The sequence below is a fragment of the Zonotrichia leucophrys genome, chromosome Z (assembly GCF_028769735.1).
Source record: "Zonotrichia leucophrys gambelii isolate GWCS_2022_RI chromosome Z, RI_Zleu_2.0, whole genome shotgun sequence".
Taxonomy (NCBI): Eukaryota; Metazoa; Chordata; class Aves; order Passeriformes; family Passerellidae; genus Zonotrichia; species Zonotrichia leucophrys.
The window spans coordinates 22,452,606-22,476,838 of NC_088200.1; the positions used below are offsets into that span (position 1 = coordinate 22,452,606).

At 38.1% G+C, this 24,233-nt stretch overlaps 1 protein-coding gene across 1 annotated transcript in view; it reads right to left on the reverse strand.

The window, feature by feature from the left end:
- Window positions 1–5,024: 5,024 nt before the first annotated feature.
- Window positions 5,025–24,233, reverse strand: part of RORB (RAR related orphan receptor B) — a 138,920-nt gene continuing 119,711 nt past the window's right edge. Inside the window, exons 5-10 of the mRNA XM_064735747.1 lie at window positions 24,100–24,221; window positions 22,728–22,860; window positions 20,684–20,791; window positions 19,470–19,580; window positions 15,324–15,436; window positions 5,025–14,837 (exon numbers count right to left, since the gene is read on the reverse strand). Coding sequence (XP_064591817.1) covers window positions 14,682–14,837; window positions 15,324–15,436; window positions 19,470–19,580; window positions 20,684–20,791; window positions 22,728–22,860; window positions 24,100–24,221 — 743 coding nt within the window. The 3' untranslated portion in view covers window positions 5,025–14,681. The remainder of the gene's footprint in view (window positions 14,838–15,323; window positions 15,437–19,469; window positions 19,581–20,683; window positions 20,792–22,727; window positions 22,861–24,099; window positions 24,222–24,233) is intronic.

The window sequence follows — 24,233 nt, forward strand, 5'->3', positions numbered from 1 at the left end:
CAGCAGAGTGACCAAGTAAGTCACCACTATGTGGATCCTGATGGTGTCAGTCCTGATCCATCTGGGCTGAGGGATGCCCAAGAAACACAGAATCCACCAGGTTTATGTTAGTTCACAGTCAGGTGAAAAAGTCCAGGTTCCTCCTGTGGGGCAGGGAGTTTTACACTAGATGATGTTAATGCTTTGGATCATGGGACACTTCAGGAACCTCTGAAGATGGTTTATGACATCTTCAAAGATGTTACAGCTGCCTCTTGCATCAGCAAAGTTGAGTCAATTATGGCTCATTAGCAGGAATGGATATCTTCAGGCTATGTGTGAATACTGGAAAAGCACAATTTGTCATGGAGTAGAATGGATCTGTTCAGTGTGAAGCACTCCTACCCCGACTGCTTTGCTGGACACAGGATGAAATACACGTTTTAACTATGAGTTGAGAGTAATGTGTCAGAAGCCTTCTGTGTTGCAATGCTGCTCCACATTGAAAGGAACAGCACCTCAGAGACCCCAGTTCAACATAGTACTGGAAACAGGATCTCTTGGAAAAAAGCCTTAAAATATACTGGCAAATGTTTTTAATGCCCCAAGCTCAGCTAACAGAGACTAGTCATTAGTTCAAGTGGTTCAATATGTAAATTGAAAACAGAATCGGAGATACTGTCTGTGCTTTGGAGCAGGCACTTGATGGGCACATTTTGGTTCACACTGAGTGGTAAATAATGAGTTGCATACAGTCATCAAGTGACTGAAGAAATTTGAAAAGAAATTCTTTTATTTGTCTTCTGTGATGTGCGCTGGTTCCTTCCATAAAAGAGATACGGTTTTCTTTTAAATTTAATGAAATACTGCATCATATTGCTATAATTTTCTTTTACTTTCCAAGGCACTATTGCTCATAGGAAAAACTGTGGCTGCAGAATTTTGGTTACTAGATTCAACACTAATTGCAATTTTTAATCTTTCGACTGTTTACACTTTTATTAGCTTCAGTCACAAATGCTCTCAGGAGATTTTTGGTGGATAATGTCTTGCTTAGGGGTCTTAAAGTTCAACATTTCTAAAAGTGCAAAGCACATTTCTATTGCATTTCCATTTCTATTTATTCTCATTGAATGTTGTCAAATTAAAAGAAAATTAATAAATTTAGATAACCTATTTCAGACAAAGAGTTTTAAATCTATTGATTCAGTTCACTAGTGTGCAAAAGGCATGATACCTCTGCTTTGCTTGCATTTGGAGAAGGTGAATGTTTTAGAACAGCTGGATATCATTTAGCATGCAGCATTGAAGGTTAGGAGTGAGGAATTTAAATTCTGATTTGTCTCAGCATATTGTTTCAGTGAAGTCACAGGACGGCTGAATTTTCCCTTAATAATGTGCAGGTTGTTACAGTTCTGACTAACCCGCACAGAACAAGGCACTGTGAGACCCTGGAACAATCGCTGTTCTCAGAGAGAAGAGTGGATTTCATTAATAATCCAGATGGAAGCAAGAGAATGAGGAGGTAATTGCCAAGACAATAGGTGTTTATGTGACTACATCTGAAAATTTTGAAATAAAGATGAAATCCTTAGGGCTTATTCTGCAAAGTTGACAAGAAATAGCTAAATATGTATATGTACAAGTGTCAGATTATCTGTTTGCCTAGAAATGAGTAATCCATGATCAGAGTCAGCATCCCTAAAATACAGTGTTTAAACTTGGTGGTGCTGTCATTTTCTGGTAGGCTCCTCAATTATCTATAGAAAGGTATTTTGATTTAGTTTTTGGACATAAAATATAAATTCCTTAAGGCAGTATTTTTCTGCACAACGTTTGGCTGCTAAAATGTTCTGTACTTGACGAAGGTGCATGGGTAGCTACACTCAGATAGTTACTTAAGCACAAAAAAAAAAATCTTTGTTTTCACAGAAGAGGTAGTGATTTCTTTTTATATGGCATGAGTTTAAAAAGCACACACAAGCTAATACCACTGACTTTCTGGGATGTCATTCCATTTGATGTAATGCTCCTGAATGCATTGCTGCAAGAAAAATTGGGAGGGGAGTGGAAATTACAAGCCTAGTATAAATGACTAACCTAACTTCTAAGCCAACAGTAGATTTTTATTGGTAGAGGAATACCAAGCATGTATTTGCCAAAACTTTATAGAGTTACATGTGTGACGTGCTGTCACAAAGCAGCAAAGGATATACCAAATCTTGTTTGTCTCAATCACTGAGTTGTTCAGAGGAACCACACAAAGCTGATCAGCTACAGCTTCAATTTTAGCAGTGCTGTCTTTGAATGCCAAAATACAAAAAAACCACCAGGATAGAGGATGCAATTTTTGAAGCCCTCTGATAAGGCTTCTTTTATTAGTCTGATGAAACTCCAGATTAATTCAACATTTGCTCAAATCTGCTACTGATTAATTAGCGAAACTGGAAACACGTTACATGACACTTTATTAGGACTGAGCTGAATCTAACTGATCATGAAGTGCTCTCTTAAGCCCTTAAGTAATGCAGTTATTGTTGTGAGGATTTTTGAAGGCAAATCACAGCAATTATTTCTAAATCACTGATAGTGTTCAGTCTGCTTACTTTCATATACCCAAAATTCCAGGCATTCGCATTAAATATAGATGTTGTGCACCAAAACCTTCTGTGGACATCTGAACACCAGCACACAACTACACTGGAGTTTCCATAGGTTATTACAAATGTCAGTGTACTGAAGGAAGCCATGAGGAGCAGCAGGACAATGTCATGTGAGGCATCCAAGAATAATGCAAACAGGACCAGCGCACCTCTCTGGACAAATGAATTGAGCCCTAACAGGCAGAATGTGCAGGTGAAGGACTTGCCAAGATTATAGCATACTTTTAATGCACATCTGTAAGGGGAGGTAATATTTTTATTAGACTGCCCACTCTAACTGGAGTAGAAGCCTTCTGGGATCAGTCCCTTCATTGGGGTTAACTGAAACTCTTACATCTCCTATAAATTTCACTTCTCTCCTATAAGCAGGCCATTAAAACCACAATTGAACTCCTGAAGGCATAGGAAGGTAAACAGACATTTGTCAGAAACAGAAGCATGACCTTTAACACCAACATTACAGCTACACCTGCACCAGAACAAGTCAGAGTTTGTCCTCCCAAAGCAATCTGCAAGCCAAAGGACTTTTTCAAAATGCACTGGGTATATGAGAATGGGAAGTGAGATTAACAATAAAGGAGTAAGAAGGAAGAGAGGCAGAAAAATTTTGATTTTTTTCAAAATAGATTTTGATTAACTGAATACAAATACTGGACTGTTTTTAGGATGTTGATCACACTTCATGAGACAGTTTCTGTTACAAAGATGTTGTCTGAAGAGCATGTAATTTATGATTGAATGCATCTATGATACATCATGATCCAGGAGTCTGCATTTGCATGGGTTAGTAACTAATTGAAGTATGAAATAATTGTAAGTAGGTAATTTTTCTGGGACTGGCAACTATAATTATTAAATGTTATTTTGTGTAATTGTGTTTCTAGAAAGCCTATATTCATCCATCTACCTTCAAGAACCTGCAATGTGAAAAATGTATAAAATAGTTCATTCTTGTAGGAGGAGATCTGTTGTGGGCCTGCACATGCTAAAATATGAATGACATTTAACCGGCACAATAGCGTAGTAAGTTATGCCCTGTAAGACTTTTATGTAACTGTGTCTAAAATAATGTGTGTAAATGCAGCACTCCATTTATTTCATATCACTAGTAAACTCTTCAGCTTCATCATATCTGAAATATAAATGTTTATGTATGAACTCCCCATTACACTTGTCTGAAATTTTTCCGAATTGATGTGAAACCTTGAAATGAGACTTAAATATCTGGGACTTGAAAATCCAATAAAGCTAAGCTGCACTTGCACCATCTCATGACCCAAACTCACGTACCTGTATTGTGGTGCTGTCACGTGTAAAGGGAGATTTGCTCAGACCCTCAGCATGTGCCAGTGACCTTCCCCACAGCTGCTGGCTCCAGAGCCGGAGATCTCCCTTTCTCCCGCCTGGTTTTAAGATGCTGGGAGGGTTTTCAGCTGCACAGGACACTGAGTTCCCTCTTCTCAAGAGTTTTGACGGAGCCTGGCCATGGTGTCTCCATCCTGCATTTAGACCCCATAGATTGTGTTGTGTCTGGGAGGCCGGGTATGCTGACTGCCTTCCCCTCAGGAGCAGCAAGCATATTTTCCCCTGTAATTTCTGTAGTGTTTTCTTTATAGTCTCAGTCACTTTCCCACAGATGTAAAAAAAAAACAAACATAACTGGCTTTAAGTGTAAACATTGCATTAAGCCTGCTGAGTATTAGTGTACTCACTAATAAACATGTGCCTAACAGTTTGCAAAATGAGGTCCTTTGATATTGTTGTTTTTAAATTTACTTCTGATGTAAATTTAGGGTCCTAAAAATTTACAGTTAGTATCATTAAAAGGTACTGCTTACAGCCTTGTCAGCTAGACATACACAGACTTAAACAAATATTTGACATATTGACCATTTTAAATACAGTATCTTCTTTTAAATAAAGTAACCTTCTCTTACACTACTGAACAGCTTGCTGTCACACAATTGTTTCTATGTTATTTCGTTTTTCTACTGGCTGAGGCTTTCCCCCCAAAAAACAGCGAAATAAATTAGTAAGTACAGCAATTTCCATATTCAAAAGTCACAGCTGTTACTTAAAATGCAAAACAAAGCCTCTTTACCATCAGTTGATGTCTCAATATGCCACATATCATACCACCTACCATTGGTGAGGAAAACCCCTGAAAGTACAGGCACTTGATCATAGAACCTTACAATGGTAATGGCTGGAAGGAGATCTTGGTCTCATTAAAGCTCCCCTGCTGTGGGTATGGACACATGATGTTAAGGATTATTTTCTCTTTTGAAAATGCACGCACCGTACCTTTTCCTGATAGATATAGGTAATTTAAAGGGACAGGAAAAAAAAAAAAGCCCAAACCAAAACCTACAACAGAATTTATTTTCTTTCTTTTTTTTTTTTTAATTTTGCATTAAAGAAAGGAACTTCATCAACACTGATTGTCATTTACAGAAAACATTCAAAAATCATGTGTGCATTATTATTATATAAATGCTAACAGTGTTTAACTAATAATTTACAGGTCATAAAATAAGACAAAGATCTATTACATTCTAAAGTAATATAGAACCTTTTCATTTGACATGGATGCTGGTCCTACAAGATTCATGATAAAAAAAACCCTCAATGGTCACTTTCTAAATGAATCAGGCTGTCTTTTTACTCACATACACATAAATTAGGTCAATTATATTAAACAAGGGAGCAAGATCAGAAGAGAATTGCAGATGTAAAAATGCTGGATGAACTCCTGACACTGTTGAAACCAGTGAAGTGTTTGCTGCTGGTTTCAATGGAGCCAGATTTTTACCCAGTACATCATGATTCACTTGCAGTTCTGCTTTTGCATCTACAAGCCAGTTAAGATACATGACAGTTATAACACAATTAAGATCATTAAAAAATAATAAAATAAAATCACTGTTGACTCTATGAGGCATTTGATTTTAGAAAGGAACTTTTATTTGTCTTTTGAGAGTGATTAATTTTGAGTGTTACTCATTTTTTTATTAGATTGTTTATTATCATACTTCTTGACAGGCAATGCAACTCTTGTGTGTTACCAACAGTGGTAAACATGCTTACCAAATAAAAAACAACACACCCCTAAAATTAAAATTAAATTGATTTACAACAATATAACTACAGCCAAGCACCAAATAGCTCAGGGCTTGGATTCTGGATCCTTAACATCTCATTTCACTCTAACAAAATGAACTGGAAATAGGATAAAAACATTAGATATTTGAAAGTGGGAAGTATATGAAAAATCATTTCTTCTCATAATCCTAAAAGCATTTTCAGGGATATTCCAAAAATATTAGAAAGCTTCATTTAAATCTAAATATCTATCTTAATTATGTTTTTATTTTTTTATAAATTGGTAATCACAAAATACTAGCCATTAAAGTCACATTTGGATGCCAGAACAGCATCTAAGTACTTTGCTAATTATTTATGCTCCTGCCTGTATTACATTATAGCTGTTGATAAACTGGACATAGTTTCTTTTTTCCATTATGATCTTTAAAATGTGCATTTGGTGAAGATCAGTTATGGCTTCAGATTACAGCTAATGAGTGACCTGACCTCAAATCTGAATAAGAAATTAAAGGCATACAAAAATATTTTGCTCATTGGAAAGAGAGAAATGTTTCTATTAATATAAGTAATGTCAGAAGGATTCATAAAAGCCATATGCTATAAGGAAGCATTATTTCCTTGAACAGCTTTTCTTGAAATCAGTCAAATGCAGTCTGCAGGAATTATTATAGTACTCACTGTACAGATTTCCTGGGATCACATTTCTCTGACAATCCAACACTTTTTTCCGAATTATGAACAGAAGCATGCACTAAATATCAACGGCTGGTCAAAAGGCTTTATCTATTACAATCAGTTTCCATAAAAACTGAAGAGTACATTACACTTACAGGAAGCAAGTACATAATTTGCTCTTTGATGTTTGTCCTCTTTAAAAAAAATCCAACATTACAAAGTCTTATGTTTAAACAGAGACATAGAAAAAATCAGTGTATTCACTGTCCCGAGTTATTTACAGCAAAAATTACAGAGACAGCATACATAGTATTGGACCTTCCACAAGCATATATTAAAAGTAATTACATATGAAAAAATATTTTATTTGTCTTCTACATTTCTACAATACATACTCAGGTTTCTTTCTTCTTGTTTTGTTTGTTTAGTTTTTAAGTAACTTCTTTAGTGTTAATCAAATGAGGCAGAGAGTGCAGCTGTAAAATAAGGGATTTTGTTGCTGTTATGATTCCTATGTTCTTTATATTGTCCATTCATTACAACTGAAGTAATTAATTTGACATGGGAATTATAGCGATTAGCATAAATCTCAAAATACCCAATGTATTCGATTTAGCTGAGTGTTGATAACAGCTTAGAGTTCAGTTGTGCTTTATTTGTTGCCACAAGTACAATCACAGAGCCGCTCCAAACGTGTACTAGAGGTCACATGGCAGTCACACAAGAGGCAAAGACTATCATGGCTAGTTCACTGGCTATGCTACTCAGTGGCTTTTTAAAAAATAAGTGCACGAATAAATCCCCATATACTGCATGAGAATGTGTGGTCCACACTCCGTAGGGTTAAATGATTATTAGCTTTTTTTACTAACAACAAAACAACTTTTTTGCCTGATTCTGACATTGAAGTGACACATTAAAAAAACCACAAATGTAGTGCATCTGAATCTGAATCCCCAAAGTCAACAGCCTAATGTAGTTACTTTGACTTAATTAAGCTGCGTGTCTAATCAAGACAAGTATAAGTGCTTTTTTTTTTTTTTTTTCTTCAAATAAGCTGGTTTTATCCAAAGCAGTTAAGCAGTTGTCAAGGTAAAGCCTGTTCTTTCCTGTTCTTTCCTGTTCTTGGTGGTTAACCATCTACTCCTGCTTGTGTTTCAATGCAGTTGCATTCCTGTTGCCCAAATAAGGGGCAAATGTGTTCCTAATATTGAAAACTAGGAGCCATTTTTTAAAATTCTCTCTAGACAGAGTCTTATATTGAGCATACTTTACTGCTGTCCATGTATAGTCATAAACAAGGACCTCAGCATTTTCTTGAAGCTGAAAAAAATTTCTCAACAGCAGTGTCTTCATTCATAAATTAGCAGCTATATCCAACAAATCAAAAAAATATGCAAAATCACCATGATATCTACATTAGTTGAATTTTTTCTTTATGTTATTGTACAGAAGACCACATGCAAAGCAAACAATTTCTGCAAGTACAGTTACAAAGAAACAATTACAATTTACTTATTGCTGCTATATCCAACGCTGTTTTCTTTCACTTTCCCTATGTGCTGTGCCTGAACTGTGAGGATGATGAAATTATGCAAATGTAGTATATCATGTCACTGAACTCACTGTGAGCAGTATTACCCTCACTGCCTGCAGTAACACCCAGGAAATACTTCTGCTTTCCCAGAGGATGTTCAGCCTGCCTTTTTAGGAGAGTTACTGATCTGTGAGCTACCTCTGTGGAAGTTTTAGGCCGCTTCTTTTCACAATGTCTCTTGCCTGCAGACTGCAAGCACAAGTGGCTTTCAGAGCTGCAAAAACAGCTTCTGGGATGATAACTTACTGGGTGTTGGGGTCATTGTCACACAGCCGTGCAGGGACAACACGTGCAGGGACGATGCATGCAGGGACAGCACAGCTAAGGGAGAACATGAAGGGAAAGGAGGAAGGAGCTTGCTTTCTACCACCTGGGTGGAGCTTTCCTTGCAGGTTGCAAGTACTGATCAACTTTGAGAAAGAATGGAGATGAGTCATTTACTACTCCAAGCCTTGTTCACTAGGAGCTAGGAGTGAAAGGAAAAGGAAAGAGAGGCCAGATCCTCTGACTAAAAGACTGAACCTTTTAATGGGAAGCTATCATGCTAACAAGAACTTCAGTCACTTGGGCATGGCTTCTAGCAACATGAAGGATTAAAAAAAAATTGCAATGGGATGCTTGGCAAAGAATATGATGGTGAAGATCCTGATGCATAGGGATGCTGGCCTCTTAACTCCTGAAGTGTCCATCGGTCTTCAAGGTGGAGAGGGTTCAAAGGATGGAAGGACTCAAAAGCCACACATACTCACTGTGATAACGGGAGCAATGATCATATTCAGAGCTGAGGAAAACCTCTTGGTTGAAGACATGGAATTAGCTTAATGACTGGCAATGTAATCCATTGCAATTTATCCTTCTGTGTGCGTTCTTGTAATGACAGAAAACCTGTGGTGTAAAGCTAGGGATAAGCACATTTCAAAACTCTAGGAGGTGGGAGTACTTTTCACTAGCATAATATAAAACGGGGTAATGTTTTCTTGATGTGAGAAAGGAACTAATCATACCATGGAGAAGTATTTCTACAGAGTCATGGGCTAGCTGTGATTTTGTGCATCCCTGAGAGAAAATGGTAGCTGTTAGCCACTTGCTCATGTCTACTTGTTCTTCACAGTCACTTCTCCATGTCCTAGCTCAGCGCTCTTAGCATTGCTGACGTATTTATTCCATGTCTTAACCTTTCCTCTTACACACCTGCAGCAAGTCTGAATATGAGCTCACATTAATGGTACATAAACTGAGTAGTTTGCAACTTTGTCACTTGTCTAAATTCAGTAATCCATACAAAGCTTGCTTACACTTTGTTCCCAAAAGGACCTTAACATCAGGAGCCGATGGGTCAGTAGACTCTGCTGACTGTGAAACAACAGGCAAAGTCTGACAGATCCAGCTGAGGAAATGCTGACAGTGAATTCAGTTTACACCAATGTTATTTCTAATCATTGGCTTGAAAGCCTTGTCTGGGTCACGTTCACTTGAGCAGCTCAAACCACGTCCTTCAAAGCCTCTAACATTCTCTTCCGTATGATCACTGTTATATTTATAGTTATTTTCAGTAATGAAACATCCCTGAGTGGCATAGAGTGCAACGTTTGCATCAAGCAGTGATTGTCAGTTACGAAGCATGAAACTTAAAGAGTAAAGACAAGGACAGGGCCTCCAGCACACTGCTCCTAATGGATGTCAGAGATAGGATTTAGTGTCTAGAGTGGAGGCAAAAGGTGCTGGGACAGGCTAGTAGGTGTAAATACACTAGTATTTTATTGGCCAGGGAAAAGCAAGCTGCTTTGTCTCAGGGTTCCATTTCACACATCCTTAGACATAATGGATTGGACAAAAAAAAAAAAATTGTGTTTCAGTTTGATCTTATGAGCTATACTCCTGGGATGTCCAAAAGACAATGACTGAAAATAGGAACGACCTTTCAGGCTGGACCTTAGCTCTTCTGGAAACAGCACAATCAATGCAGAGTCAGAAGGGAGGAGGAGGATTGGGGGAGCCTGAACATCTTTCAAATGACATTTGAAACACAGCTTCAGAGGAGTCAAAAAGTCAACAGGGAAAGGAGCTATCAGCTGCACATCTCTAGCTAAGCTGCCTTACCAGTTTGTGGGACTGCTGCAGTCTTAGAGAAGCTTGTACAGCCCGGTAGAGGGAGGCCAGGAGGCTACCACAGAGGAGGACTTTGCATCCTCTTTGTGTAGAAGTTGTTACATCAGAAACCCTGCAAACTGTCCCAAAGGGAAACACACCCCTACACCAGCTGCCACGGTGAAACTGAGCAAAGAAAATCACGTAACAAAGCTCATCTTCACGGGCAGCTCTGGCAGCTGCTCCACCTCAGCACCATAACCTGGTACTGGTGCCCAAGGTGCAACAGGACCATACACTGACCCCTGTGAAACTGGGCTGAAATAACAACAGGGAGCATGAAGTCAAAGCATTTAGGAGAGCAACATCTGCCTTCTGCTCAATAGAGCTCAAGTGGGACCTCTCCATGCCAAGGGCCCCAGTCTTGCTGTCAGTTGAACACCTTCTTTGCTGAAATGACTCAATTTTTGTTGACTTTAGTTAGAGATAAGTGTCTGACAACTTGCAGAATCAATTCATTCATGCTGTTCATTCACAAGCCAATCAAAAACTGTACTTTGCTTTCAGAAACAGGTTTTCTCAACTGAGGTGCCTTCTAATACCATGTTTCTTTTCTAGCAATTTCCATTAGAAGGAAATATGAATCTTACAACTAATTCATAAAAAGAGCAGGCAAGAGAGATACTTACAGCAAAATGAATTCTTTGTGGCAGTATAATGAACACTGTACATCTGCTTCCTCAATGCCAAAGGTAATTTAGAATAATATGACTGAATTACTGGAGAGCAATGCTAGTAGTAGTAGATTCAGTACATGCTTTAAATATATGCTTTAAATATGACTTCAAATAACCTTTTGTTACAGGTCCCAGGTTAATCAATCATTAAAAAACGTGTCTCATTTGAAAAGTTTGTCACTAAAAAAATCAACAAACATATCTAGTTATTATAGAAAGAGGATGTGACGAATTTTAATTTTAGACATTTATTTGAAAAGTTTCAGGTTTTACCGTAGACTACTGAAAGCCAAAAAAATTAAAATGAAGAACTAATATATTGTGAATTATTAACTTATTTACTAAAATTCATGCTATTTTGTCCTTAAAAGTCTATGGACAACTTGAATATGTGAAGCCCAATATCAAGAATTTGAAATTTTGAGTGTAATGACTGTGTCAGCAAAACCAATCACAAAAATCCAGTCTGTGGCATGTGATCATTAGGTGTTTTTCCACACTCAGTCAAAGAAGGGCAAAAGAGGTACTATACCTATGTGGCCAAGGCCAAGTGACAGAAAATTAAATAAAATCTAATTGCAGTTACCACAGCACAGTTCCATAAATAAATAGTGTTTGAAAATGAATTCTCATTTTGCAAGTAAACCACAACACTATTTGCTCAAATCCTGTACTAACAGTAACAAAAATTTGTTTAGCAATAATTGAAAATCTCGGTAGATGTTATTGCCTATCAATGACAATGAAGACCTTGTATGGCAGAGTATTAGAAGTTTTAGGACAAAAGTCAAGAATTCACTTTTATTTCTGAACTGGATATTTCTACCTTTGTGGTCTCTCACAAGTTACTTAACGTTTTTTCTTTTATTTCCACATCTTTAAAATGTGATCATAATCATTACTGATTGGAAAGGTCATTGTAATGATATAAGAACAGTGTTTTAAAGATTAAAGGCCCTGCAGATAATGATTAGTGTCATTTTTACTGGTGACCTCCATTTAGTTATCTTGCCTGAGTAGTAATTCAAAAATCCCAAGGAGCAATTAGCTTATTAGAGAAGAAAACAACATTTTCAAGATGTAACACACAATTGTGAAGGACTATTTATAAACATGACAAACCTCTTTATTAAGCAGCACTACGAACAGTAGTATTTATCGGTTATTCTATATTTCTATGGGTTGGCTAAATATATACTTTTGATATACTGTAAATGAATTTATAAAATATTTCAAACAGTATGTGTGTGTTCTTGTGGTGGGAAATCAAGAAAAACACGAATCCCCTGCAATTAAAACTGAGCACTTCTAGAGTTCAGTATGACTCCATGTTTCTCCCGATAAATCTACACAAATAACATGTAGACATTAAGTTTTCATATACACATACTTGAAATTTGGGATCCTTTTCTTGGATTTGCCATATAAAAAGGGCTGCAAACAGGTAAATCACCTTGTAAAGGAATGTCAGTCTTACTGTTAGAGTGTATAAAGAAGCATCAAGAGAAATGCTTTATTATTTTGATCTAAGACATTTCAAGGTACTCACTAGAGAAATTCTAGTGTTCTGAATTTGGAGTAAAAAAGGTAACTTTAGTAACTGCTGTTCTATGTAGCATTAAGAAATTTTGAAGAGTATGTCATATTTGCAACAAAGTTCTCACAACTAAATTTGCTGGACAGATTTTTTTTTTCTAAGTTGTAATGGACCTGCACAGAAACATTTATTAGCTGAGAGTTTGTAACTACTCTTGTACCGTTCTGGCACTGTTAAACCAGAACAAATAAATTGCGATATTCTCAAGACTTGATTCTGCCACAAAATACATATGCAAACTTGCAAACTGACTGATGGAAGGCAAGGGAGAGCTCCTCAAAGTACTTGAAATAGCCTGTGAATTATCTGCTCATGCAGAAGAGAGAAGCCTGAGACCAGAGCTGCCTGAGGCATTATCACTGCAACAGACCCTATTTTCTTCACCCACCCCAGGGGCCACCTGTGGGCTCCCTGTGACACTGCCCCTCCATGAGCCTGGCAAACGGGCAGGTCCTGTGTGCTTCCCCTTGCCTTGCACTGGCTTCTGCATGGTTTGAAATAAAGAACATCTGCTTGTGATCCTGCCTTCACTTCCTTTCCTCTCTACTGCCTGCTCCTTCTCATTTCTGCTCTATGCCCCCTGCTGGTATCCCAGAGGAGACTGCTCTGAAAAAGTTCACAATGGTAAAAAAGGTGGTAAAGAGAGATGTAGCAGAAACCGAATCCCTCTTTCAAAGCTAAACCATCTGTGTTTTGTACTACTGGCAGAATGCAGATACATTAATAATGACTGCTGATTAAACTTAATTAATCCACAAGATTAATTCCATGGCTGCCTTCCACTCCCCTCTGTGTTTGCCTTTGGTTTTGCAAGCAAATGCATGTACAGACAGTTCAGAGACAGACAACATGAAAGCTCCAGCCCTTTGCTCTGCTCCTGAAATGCATTTAAAATAAATCCTATATATGCATATATACAGTTATATACATACAGATATAAACATACATATATGCACGTGTTTAAAACATACACAGATGTATGAGTGTAATGGAAACCATCAGTCCCATCTAGATGATGACTGTCAGAAACAGTGGCAATTACACTGTTGTTTGTAGTAACCATGGACTTCACTCACTTTTGACTTTCTTCCTCCTTCCCTCCTTTCCTTCAGAGATACATTTTAGGCTTTCCATGGTTTTCACTGAGCTTACTACCTATCTTTCTAATGAGTTCAGCAAAAAACAAACCAAGACTTGAAACTACTTTTCAAACCAGTATATATAAAACAAAATCCTATGTGAAATCACAAAAATGTACATATGGGATTGTCTACATTTTTACTCCGTGTTTGAGATACTTTACTGAGATCAGGTCCTACTACGTTCACTTTTATATATGTTATACTCCTGTAACAGTGAGAAAATGAAAAAAACCCCAATCCTATTCCTCCTTTCAGTAAACCCATCCAGACAAGGCTTTTGCACCATTGATACATTCCTGATGTTTGATTTACACACAGCACGCATGCACTACATTATGCACATCTCAGAAGTAATCCTGGCATTACAGATTGGCAGCTGACAATTTAACTCTGGCAAAGCAAATCTTGATTGCCCAAAGTAAATCTAATACATTACTTGGAGAATGGGAAATACATGAGAGCTGGGTTGAGCATCCTTTAAATGTAGGCATGTGATTTTAAGTTACAGCATGTATGCATATAATGCATACACACGTATGTACGTACATACACATATATATGTATATATATATGTGTGTGTGTGTCTTCCATATATGCACCATAACTTCCAAGACAGCTACAGATTTCCACATGCATTAAACTATCTAAAAACATAGAACTAGGCAGTCTAATAAGTGGAATTTTCTTAAATTATATTTTAACAATAAACAGCAAGAGTAATACTGCAAAGTACTGCTCTATTATCATGTATATCTACAATAAAATTCTAGGAACAGTTGTCTCCCAAAACATCCCCCAATAAAAGCAAATTAAAAAAAAAGGTAACACCCAGTGTCCTACATTTGTATATTCATTGTCAGTTCAAAAATTAAAAAAAAAAATCAAAAACGAAAAGTAAACAAAAGAGAAAAAAGACATCCCCACTCAGAGTTGCATATTTACATTCTTCAAACTGTAGCGGTGAAAAATAATTCTATTAAGTGCAGGACATTCCTAGTGTTGCAGTAGTGACATTTTTAATAATTTCTTCATGAAAACATTTCTCTTTGTCTTACTAGTGATGCATTCCATGACTACGTGAAAATTCTATTATCCCCTTCACTTGCAGCCAGTGGTTGAGTCTGGATTGAAAAGCTCCTTGTATAATGGAGGAAACAGTGTGTTCACTATGTCTGGATGAGATTGCTTAAATACCTGCAGTTTCTCTCCGTGCAAGTTGCAAAGTGCAGTAATAGTTGGTATCTTGGCTATTAACTGTAAGACATTGAAGAAAAAAAAAAAAAAAAAAGAAAAGGAAGAAGGTGGAAGCATATTTTGTATAAATTACACTTTCCAAAATGAACTATGTTAGCTTCTTGCTGAATAACTGAAAGCGATACTTTAAGCTCCATCAAAACTTGCCCACAGGACTAGACATTGTTCTTACTGTGAGAGCCTAGAAACAGCTGCCCCCAAAATTTTAGTCAGGGGCCAAAAATGCATCTGACAAGGAATAGCCTCAACAAGCACATTTTTAAGGCAGTCACACTCTTTATAGGGTATGAATTAAAATTATTGGTATATTGAACAAAAAATGGAGTAAGAGGCAACAGGGACAAGAGTCAGACAAGCCCCTACATGTGGCAAGAACACAGTGCATTTCTTTTAGCTTACATTAATGCGGCAATATACACAGAACTGGCTGCAGAAAGAGAAGAGTCATGCTTGAGGACTGCTTGGTGTTCTGTTTAAAGAACTTACCTTTGTCAATGTCTCCTCATCGAGGTGGTTCTTCTGAATAACATGTTGAAGTGCAAAGTAAATCTTTTCCTGAAGCTTCTGGACCTTCCTTGGCTCTATTAACCAGGCTCGATCTGAGAAAAAGGAAAATAAAAGTTAAGGAACGCACAGTTGTGGGGCATGCTTATGGTGCATACAGGGTACTGTGCTGGCAAGCACCCACAGGAATCATAAATCTCACAGGGAAGGACTGCATCGCATGGTTTCAGAGGCAAAGTGTCTTAACCCATTAAAGGATCACCTGAGCACTTAATTAACACATACAAAACATACAGGAACACAGTGTTGGCTCTGCATCTATTTGTTTAAAACAAGGTGCTAGGCATCAAGATGGGAAAAGAAATGAAACATGGCTCAACATTTTATTATTCTCTGTTGGTACAATCAGTGTTCTAATTTCATACTGGCTAGGTGATAAACATGTCACGTTATCTCAGTGTTTTAATACATAAATAATAAACTTACTGATCAAAACAATTCTTTGAAAATAAGATAATTATTCAAACATTATTATATCTCATTATTTACTAGGCTAATATTTTGAGAAAAATATATTCTAAATAAAAATAAAAGGCTTTCTTCATGACAATTTTTTCAATAATTCAAAAGAATTGCAAAATGCAAGATTCTCATTATTTAAAAATGTTCTCTTAAACAACACAAAATGCAAGATAATCTGGAAGAATAACAGCTACACAGTTGTTTTAAAACCTATATGGCTGCTACTGGACTCAGATCCCACTTGGAGGAGGTTGTCCTTACAATCTGTATTTTCACAAGTCATAGGTTCTGGAGAAAGCACAAAGAGAGGGAAGAAGCAGACCCCAAGACAACCCAAACCCATTGATGCAGTGTGCTTGCTGCACCACTGAACCTTCTGTTTTCCCACACTGCAAACTAATTTTTTCTCCCTCAATCCAGACCAACTTGTGGGTATAGATTTTAGCTTTCATATGGGAAATAGGAAAACTTCTTTTACCACAGGCATGAATCTTCATGTACAAATTGCACAATTCAGGAAAAACCCCTTTCACTTTTCTTTCATCCATTCCCCATCATTAAAATAAGTCACAAAAATGAATTAATTTAACCACTTCAATGAACACACATGCCACACAGGCTGGGACTCAGTGACATTTCATCACAGGAGTAGCACAACTCTGCCATTTGTCTGACTGCCTCTGGGGAGAGGTGCATGAAAAGAGTTGGTTGCCAAGTACTTCGAAAAAGGAAAAAACCAAACCTCAGCTACCTAAGAGATGATCAGGAAAAGAAAACAGTATTTTGTAAACGTTAGAGAACTGTGTTCCCTGAAGGTAAGCCAAGGGATCCTGTGCCAGCAGTGGCCATGGAAATAGAATTAGCTGAGAACTCATGCACTTTCTACACAATAAGCTATGTTTAGACTTCAGAGGTTAGGTGCTAAACTTTATGCTACTGCAAAACCTGGTCTTTAAATAGTGTGAAATTAATGCCTATTGTGGCAAACTGGAGCTAGAAACATACAGACCAGTCCCTAAAGGTCTACCTTTCTTCACAAGAATAAGGTTAAAAATATACTGAGGTGGTTAAAGGACAGGTTCATCACTCACCTGTCATGAAGCATGCTGCATTTTACACAAGAGTTCTTAAACTCATTACAAGAGCCAGGTAAAAATTTTTAACAGATGCTAACTTTGTCTCCCAAAATGTGGTTTCTACCACTTGAACACCATCTGTAAATTTGCCTGGAATTTCAGAGGTAACTCTAGCTATATTCACAGAAGTGCAAGAAAAAGTCAATAGATCAGTGACCACCTTTAAAGGACACAAGAAGCAGTGATTCAACAGTGTACTTTTCCTCTTGGGTTTTGAACTTCTCCATCTTCAAAAAGTATGCTGTCCACTAGGCTAGAGAACAGTGTAGGAAAGAAGATGAGAGACAGCTCAGAAACAGACAAGATCTGCTTTTGCCAAAAGGAAGGTGGGAAGAAGGAAAATGCCAAGTCAAAGTCTCAGGAGACGGACTGGCACAAGGGAGCAGCCACGTTCCTGTCTTACCATGTGCCTCTTTTGTATGTTTGAAGGTGGAGATGCCTCTGCAGCCTTTACTGGATTTGTACAACATTTCAGCTTTTGAAATCACAAGTCAATCTAGAGAATCACCTTCAAGTAGTGTGGTCATGTTCATCGTGAAATGGAAAATCCGGATTTCTGCTCTGAATTAGGTGGATGAGACACTGGCCTTTGCAACCTTTGCAAGACTACTGATGGATGTTACTCATGGACACCCTTCTCAGGTGCCCTTACTCCCAGTGGACTGCTCTGGTTTCTATAAGGGGCCTACACACTGAGATGTAGGCTGTAAGAATCACCTTTCAGGTGGCCACTTCTGCAGAAAAGAAACCTGAGTACGAGTACCTCCTACATGGAATCTTTGTACGCTTGTATTAGTCGATGAAAGGACTGGTGCAGGGACTTCTGTGAAGCAATGCTTTATTTTTAAATTTTTAAATTTGTTCCCATGATGAAACTCTTTATTGTGAAGGAACCGGACCTTCAAGTGTGGAAGGAAATATTTCTTTCTCTATTGTTGACTGTTATTGGTTTTGTAAGAAAATAAATGGCATATTTCAGTATCTGTTCATTCTGGACTATTTTCTCTGTCTTCCCACCTCAAATGTATCAGCCTAGCTGAAAGGGAAGTTTTTTAGGCAATCAAGGTTTACAGGTTTTTTATGGAAGAAAGATTGCTTTCACCCATGCACTTGTTCCTGCAGCCCATCATTTCCTTCTTGCTGTGTCTTAGGACTAGTTACACATGCTCACACACTACAGTCTGCATGCACCAAACACTTTTTCCTTTTAATTTTTTTTTTTTTTTTTAGCTAAAGCAATGGGAGATGTTGCATGTATACTCTGGCTTGCAAACTAAAGCCATGTATGCAGAACTGCAGAAATTAATCAGAAATTTGATTCCATGTAATTTTTCCAGCAGCTAGCACCCTCTGCCACCCACCCATCTTTGATCTTTTCAGACAGAGAGGAGGGTTGGGCAGAGACCCATCGGGACATTGCTGATCCAAAGTCAGGACATCTAGAGGGTGGTGCAGAGGCAGCTCCCATGCCTGCACACAGCTAGGACACCTTTGAGATGGCAATCCTCAATGTTTGGAGGGTTGTAGGTGCAATATTTTGGTGTAACCCCATGAAGAGTCACTGGTTCAACTACTTCACTTCTGAGCAGACAGTGTCAAGAACTGCGCCAAGTGAAACGAAAAGGAGTATAGTCCTTTCAGTAGGTGTTGTTAACGATGAGAATGAATGTGCTGACACCATCTGTGATAGCCTAATTCTGACTAACATAACCCCAAACACAGATGTGCAAAAGCGCAAGGTGACCTAGAAGAAGTCTTCAGCAGAAAATGTTTGAAATATCATGGTGTGGTTTTTATCGTAAGGCATTTTAAGAGGTTAGCCTTAGATGAAAATGTGTATCTATATTGCCTGAGGCATATTTAAAAATCCCACACTAGACTGTGAGCTTGTATACTAGATCCACCTTCTGAGCCAACTTAAATCACAAAACAGACTTCGTCTGTGTTCAGCCAGCCGTCACTCCCTTAAATGCATGCTTGCCTATGCAGAGTTATGATACATGAATACATGAAAAAGAGCATGTTGCACTTCTAATCACTACCTCTCACCTGGAATTAAGTTCAGACAGGAGTGATCACCAGTTTTTACTGTTGCATTCTCATTCCCAAGAAAAAAGCCCATCATAGTTATAGACTATATAACCTACTCAGGGTGGTGATTTTTTTGCTCCCTGAAAAAGCTAAGAGAAATATGCACCTCTTGAGTAACACGCTTCTTTTCACATGGCCTGGAGGCAGGCCAGCCTGCATTTCTTGTCTGCACAATCCTGCTCCATGTTTGTTACACTGAGGATCTACCTCAAGTGTATGTAATTCCTGATGGTATATTTGGGTAATTCAGGCATTCTTCCACTGCTTTATACATTACTTAACATTATTTGATGCAGCTTAAACAGCTATTTAAGTATGTAGAAATAGAGGTGGATAAAGAGCCAAAAAAAATAAATCAGTGTTTGGAATGAAAAATTACCTGGTGATATCAGAACAGCAGATGAAAACAAGGCAATCTCCTCCTCAGTCAGCTGTAAGGAACATAAATTCTTTGCAAAGTCAAATGCTTCATTTACCAGATCATCAGAACCTGAAGACCAAAGAGAACAAAACCAATGCTAGAAATCAGCTCTTTAACGTGCAGGGATTGTTTTGGTTTCAGAAAAAGCTGTTCCTGAATTTCTGTACTGCTAAAGCAAGTGCTTTTTATTAACTACTGAAATTCCACCGAACCTGAAAATGGCACTAAAATGTACATTGAAGCAAAAAAATACCAAGAATTAGGATCAAGTACAAAAATTGCACAGACATCTTAGAAGAGAGTACTCTTTTTCCTTGCTCTGAGGAAAGAATTGGCATTTCTAAACAGTTATTAAACCTAAAGAGGAGGAAAGACCAGCCCTAAATAAAATTCATAGATAATTTCACTAATTAACAGTACAAATGTTTATGAAAATTTGCAAAAGCATCATAAAGATAAAAATAAATCAACCAATAAACATTCATAAATGTTTTAAACTTGTAAAGTAGTATGTTTATGATACACACTAAGAAAAAAAAATATATACGATAAATATAGACGTTTTAAGGCAGTATTTCTCTTTGAATTTGGTCCTGTATCAATTTCTGATAGTATCAGTCTGATGGATGCACAAAATACAAACATTTCACTATTAATATTTCAGGTAGCACTAAATATCATGTTGAGAAACCAAGTAATTCTTTCAGTACATGAATCTAAATGAGCTTACTTAAAAGTTTTAGGCAAAACAGTATTTTCAGCAAGTTGTACCAGTTCATTATTTTAGTCTCCTCATTGCTGGGGCTAAAATTGCCTTCTGCAGGACACAATTATTGGGAGGGATTTGATACATCAAACATAACTGAACAGAGAAGATAAAGAGCTTGGCTCCTGCCATAAACTCATGACTCATCAAAACTTCAGAAGGCAAAAAAAAAAAAAACCAACCAAAACCCCTTGCTGTGCTCTTTTATTAGAGAAAAAACACCTATCATTTCTAGCAGCTAATGGAGTAATCCTTTTTTTCTTTCTCTGTTCCAATCTAGGCATTTGGAGACTTGAGGATTCAACATTTACTGGAGATTTCCACTGTGGATCACAATTCTCATAAAGACAAATTTTCTTGCTATGTGGCTCATTGCAATTGGTTGGAAAAAAGAAGAGCAACATACCCAAAGCTTTAAACATTTGCATCCCTCCATACTTTCCTTCAAACAGAACAGTATTGTTAAGTGGGTTGAAGGCACGGCACATTCTCACCAAAACCACTTCCAAGCAGCCTAGCAGACAGAAAAAAGAGCAAAGGTACCAGGTATTATTGCCTATCAGAGCACAGGAAATCTCAAGAAGATATTTACAAAGACAAAAGTCATTAAAAATACCAGAAGGCACAGGCACTCTTTGAAGACATCTAGATTATACATCTATGAAGGGGACAAAAAGTATTTCTGTCTGCTTTGAGTATAGAAAGGGGTCATTTCTGGTCCGGTCTAACCACCTTTTCTATAGGTTGACTTTTTCACCTTTTGCAGAAAATTAGCAGCCTGGACTGAATCTGAATTTAGATCTTGGGCAAATAATTTCAGTTTGAAGTACTTTATCCTGAAAATTAGAAACACTTCTTTTTTCACTCCTAATTTCCAACTGCAAAAATATGCATTTGGAAAAGTGGAAGGAAGAATTTTAACATCCCTTAACTAAATTCAGATTTCCTGTAAGATGAACTCTGAATCTGAGGATTCTTCTGCAGACATCCTTTTGAGAGAAAAGTCCTCATTTTCAAACTCCTGGTCAGAACTACCAGTAGAAGAGAAAATAAAACATCATATATTTTTATATGCTATAGCTTAGCAATGTTTTCCAACAGCAGACAGAGATAAAACTTTTCCTGAAGGTGCAGTTGTGTAGTTAGCTTTGCCAGTCAAATGAAATTTCCTGGGGGCACACTGGTATCTGCAGAATTTTTAAATTATTACAAGATTTTAAAAAAATAGTTTTTCTGCTATAGCTCCCTTTTTCTAGGAGGCTGCCTGTGTGCTCCCTGTGTCTCTGTATCGCTTCCCTTGGCAGCTGTGCCCATCATCAGAGCCCAGTCCCTCACCAAGACACAGTCATGGTGTTTGCAACGCCAAGCTTGTGGGTTTGATTGCCCTGTGGGCCACTTAAGAGCTGGGCTCCGTGTTCCTTGTTGGGTCCCTTCCACCTCAGAATAGTCTGTGATTCTGGTTTTGCCACTGAGGTTAGCTCAGTTGGTGTTAATAACACCGGGGTTGTGGGTTTGATCTCTGTTCGGCTATTCACAGAAAATCTGGCCTCAGTGATCCCTTACAGCTCAGAATAGTCAGTGATTTCTGTGTATGGAGTGCTGAATCACACAGGCTTTCAGCCTTAGTGAAGAGATTTCTCTTCAAAGAGAAGGACTTAAGTTTTAACAAGCTGCCTCACACAGCATCCTAGCTTTTACACATGGACAGAGCAAGAAACTGATATGGCAGGGTAAATGTAGTTAATTACCAGTCATGGTTCTTGTGGCTCACTTTGTCATGCCATTTTGTCCTTCTGGGCTTGGCAGTGTTACTGCACAGTCACGATAAATCTTGTCAGGATTCTTTTGGAGACAGAAATTACGGAGTCCCTTGATATGAAAAGCAAGCCCTTTTCCCCCTGCCCTTATGCACACATATGCAAACCTGGCATGCAGAGAGTGCATGGCTGGGGCACACTGCTGTAATCTGCTCTCATTTATTCTGAAACCAACTGGCACCAGCAGCAATTTTCCCTCCTGTGCACTGGCTGTAGTGTATTTCTGTAGTCTCATTAAGAAGATTAAAGATGACCACAGAGGCAGGCCCCAGTGATCTTGCCTTCGTTTCGTTAATGACAAGTGGGGATTTTACAGGGGGGCAGATGACTGATTAAACCAGCTCAATTTTCAGGCTCCTTCCACCACATGTCATGTTGAAGACTGCAGTTTTTGCAGTGGTTGCGTGTGTCTGTGTGTGTGTACTTAATAACCACAACTGACTGTAGAGGGAAGGGAATCATAAGGCAGTAACATTATTAAGGTGGAAAAATACAGCAAGGTTAATGTACTTAATGCAACAGACAGAAATTAGGGCTCCTTCAAAATCAAAATGATTTGCGGGAAAATAAAGGAGAGCATATTTCTAGGGTGCTGGGTGCTAAACTAGTCTCAAGCCTCTGGTGTTTACCCACCTGACTTAAGAAGGAGAATTTGGTCATTCTGGCAGAGCTCCATGAAGCCTGTTATGCGCTTTGCAAACTCCACCACATACTGGATAGCATGGGTGATCTGAATGGCACACTGCTGCCACAGAGCTTCTCTCGTCTTCCAGGAGAACACACACGGAAAAGCAAAGCGGTGAGCAAGCAGGTACATCAGTGCATCAAGAAATTCAGGCAGCCTTGCAGACTGCCTGAAGCAGCAGCACTACCCACACTCCACCCCATGCCCAGCTAGCAGCCCCTCTTCTTCTCCAGGTACCTAGCGCTTCTCATCAGAAAGAAGGCTGTTTTCACAAGCCATTGCCCCACTCATCTGAACTCTGGTGTTGCCTCTTCAAAGGAGCAGAATGCAGTGCACAGTGTTAAGGTGTGGTTCTAATGTTGGCTTTTGTGCAGGACAGACAAATAGTGGCACAAAAAATGCACACATTCCACAGCCCTCTTAGGAAAGAAGTGGTCCAATGCTATTAATTTATTCAACAGACTATTTTTCCTAGTTTGATACTTAAAATATATAATTGAAGTATCTGAACACAGATTACAATAAAAATTTGGAGCTCCTGATAATCATTTTCCTTGCATATGCATGTATGTAAATATAAATAGATGTTCCTAGTTTCATGCCACAGCTCTGCAAACTGTGGTGTGTTTTTATTACTGCTAATACTGCATAGCCTCTCAGATTTCAAAGAACAAGCTGGAGTCTCTCCTGTGTCTTATATGACCAGCTAATGTGCCAACTGAAGTCTGACTGAAGACCCATCACTAATGAAGCCAGTGCAAGAGGCACAGAGGTTTCTGCTGACTCCACTACATCTGGGGACGTGACAGGGGAAAATAGACTGAACTTGACCTGAGAATTGCAGGAATGGAAAAAAATGTAGTGTAATGAGATCATTTTTTCACCCAATATTAAAAAGCTTCAATTTAAGGAGTACTTTCAGCTTGTTATTATCTACTGTTGTAAGTGACAGGTGTTTGTTATTCATTTAAAAAACAGATGTGTTTTCAAAATTACAAGGAATCGAGGTTTATGTTGGCTAATTTTCTTAAAATCCTTACAACAGAGGATCCAATAATAATCACATTGAAGTTAACAGAATTTGTGCATGAGGTTTAGATCTGTAACAACAAGCACAGAAAACATTACAAAGAGCCCAATATGCTGGAAAGCTGCTGCTTCTTTTTATGAAGTGTCACTGCTTTGCTCTCAGTAACTAGTTCCCCAAAGATAGTGAAAAGTGTATTTTGACCTGTACAAAACTCATCAGTGTACTCTTGCCAGATAAATTACTCTGTTAACAATTTCAAGCAGAAGATAACGCATATTACAGAGTTGTACCTTGCTCTGGTAAACCTTTATTTCTTCATATGTGTGGGTCTGCCACGCTAGCTGATGTAATTCCTCCATTGTATATTGACATGTCTCCAAATGAGACTTAATGATATTCTGTGCAATTCGATCTGTGAAACAGA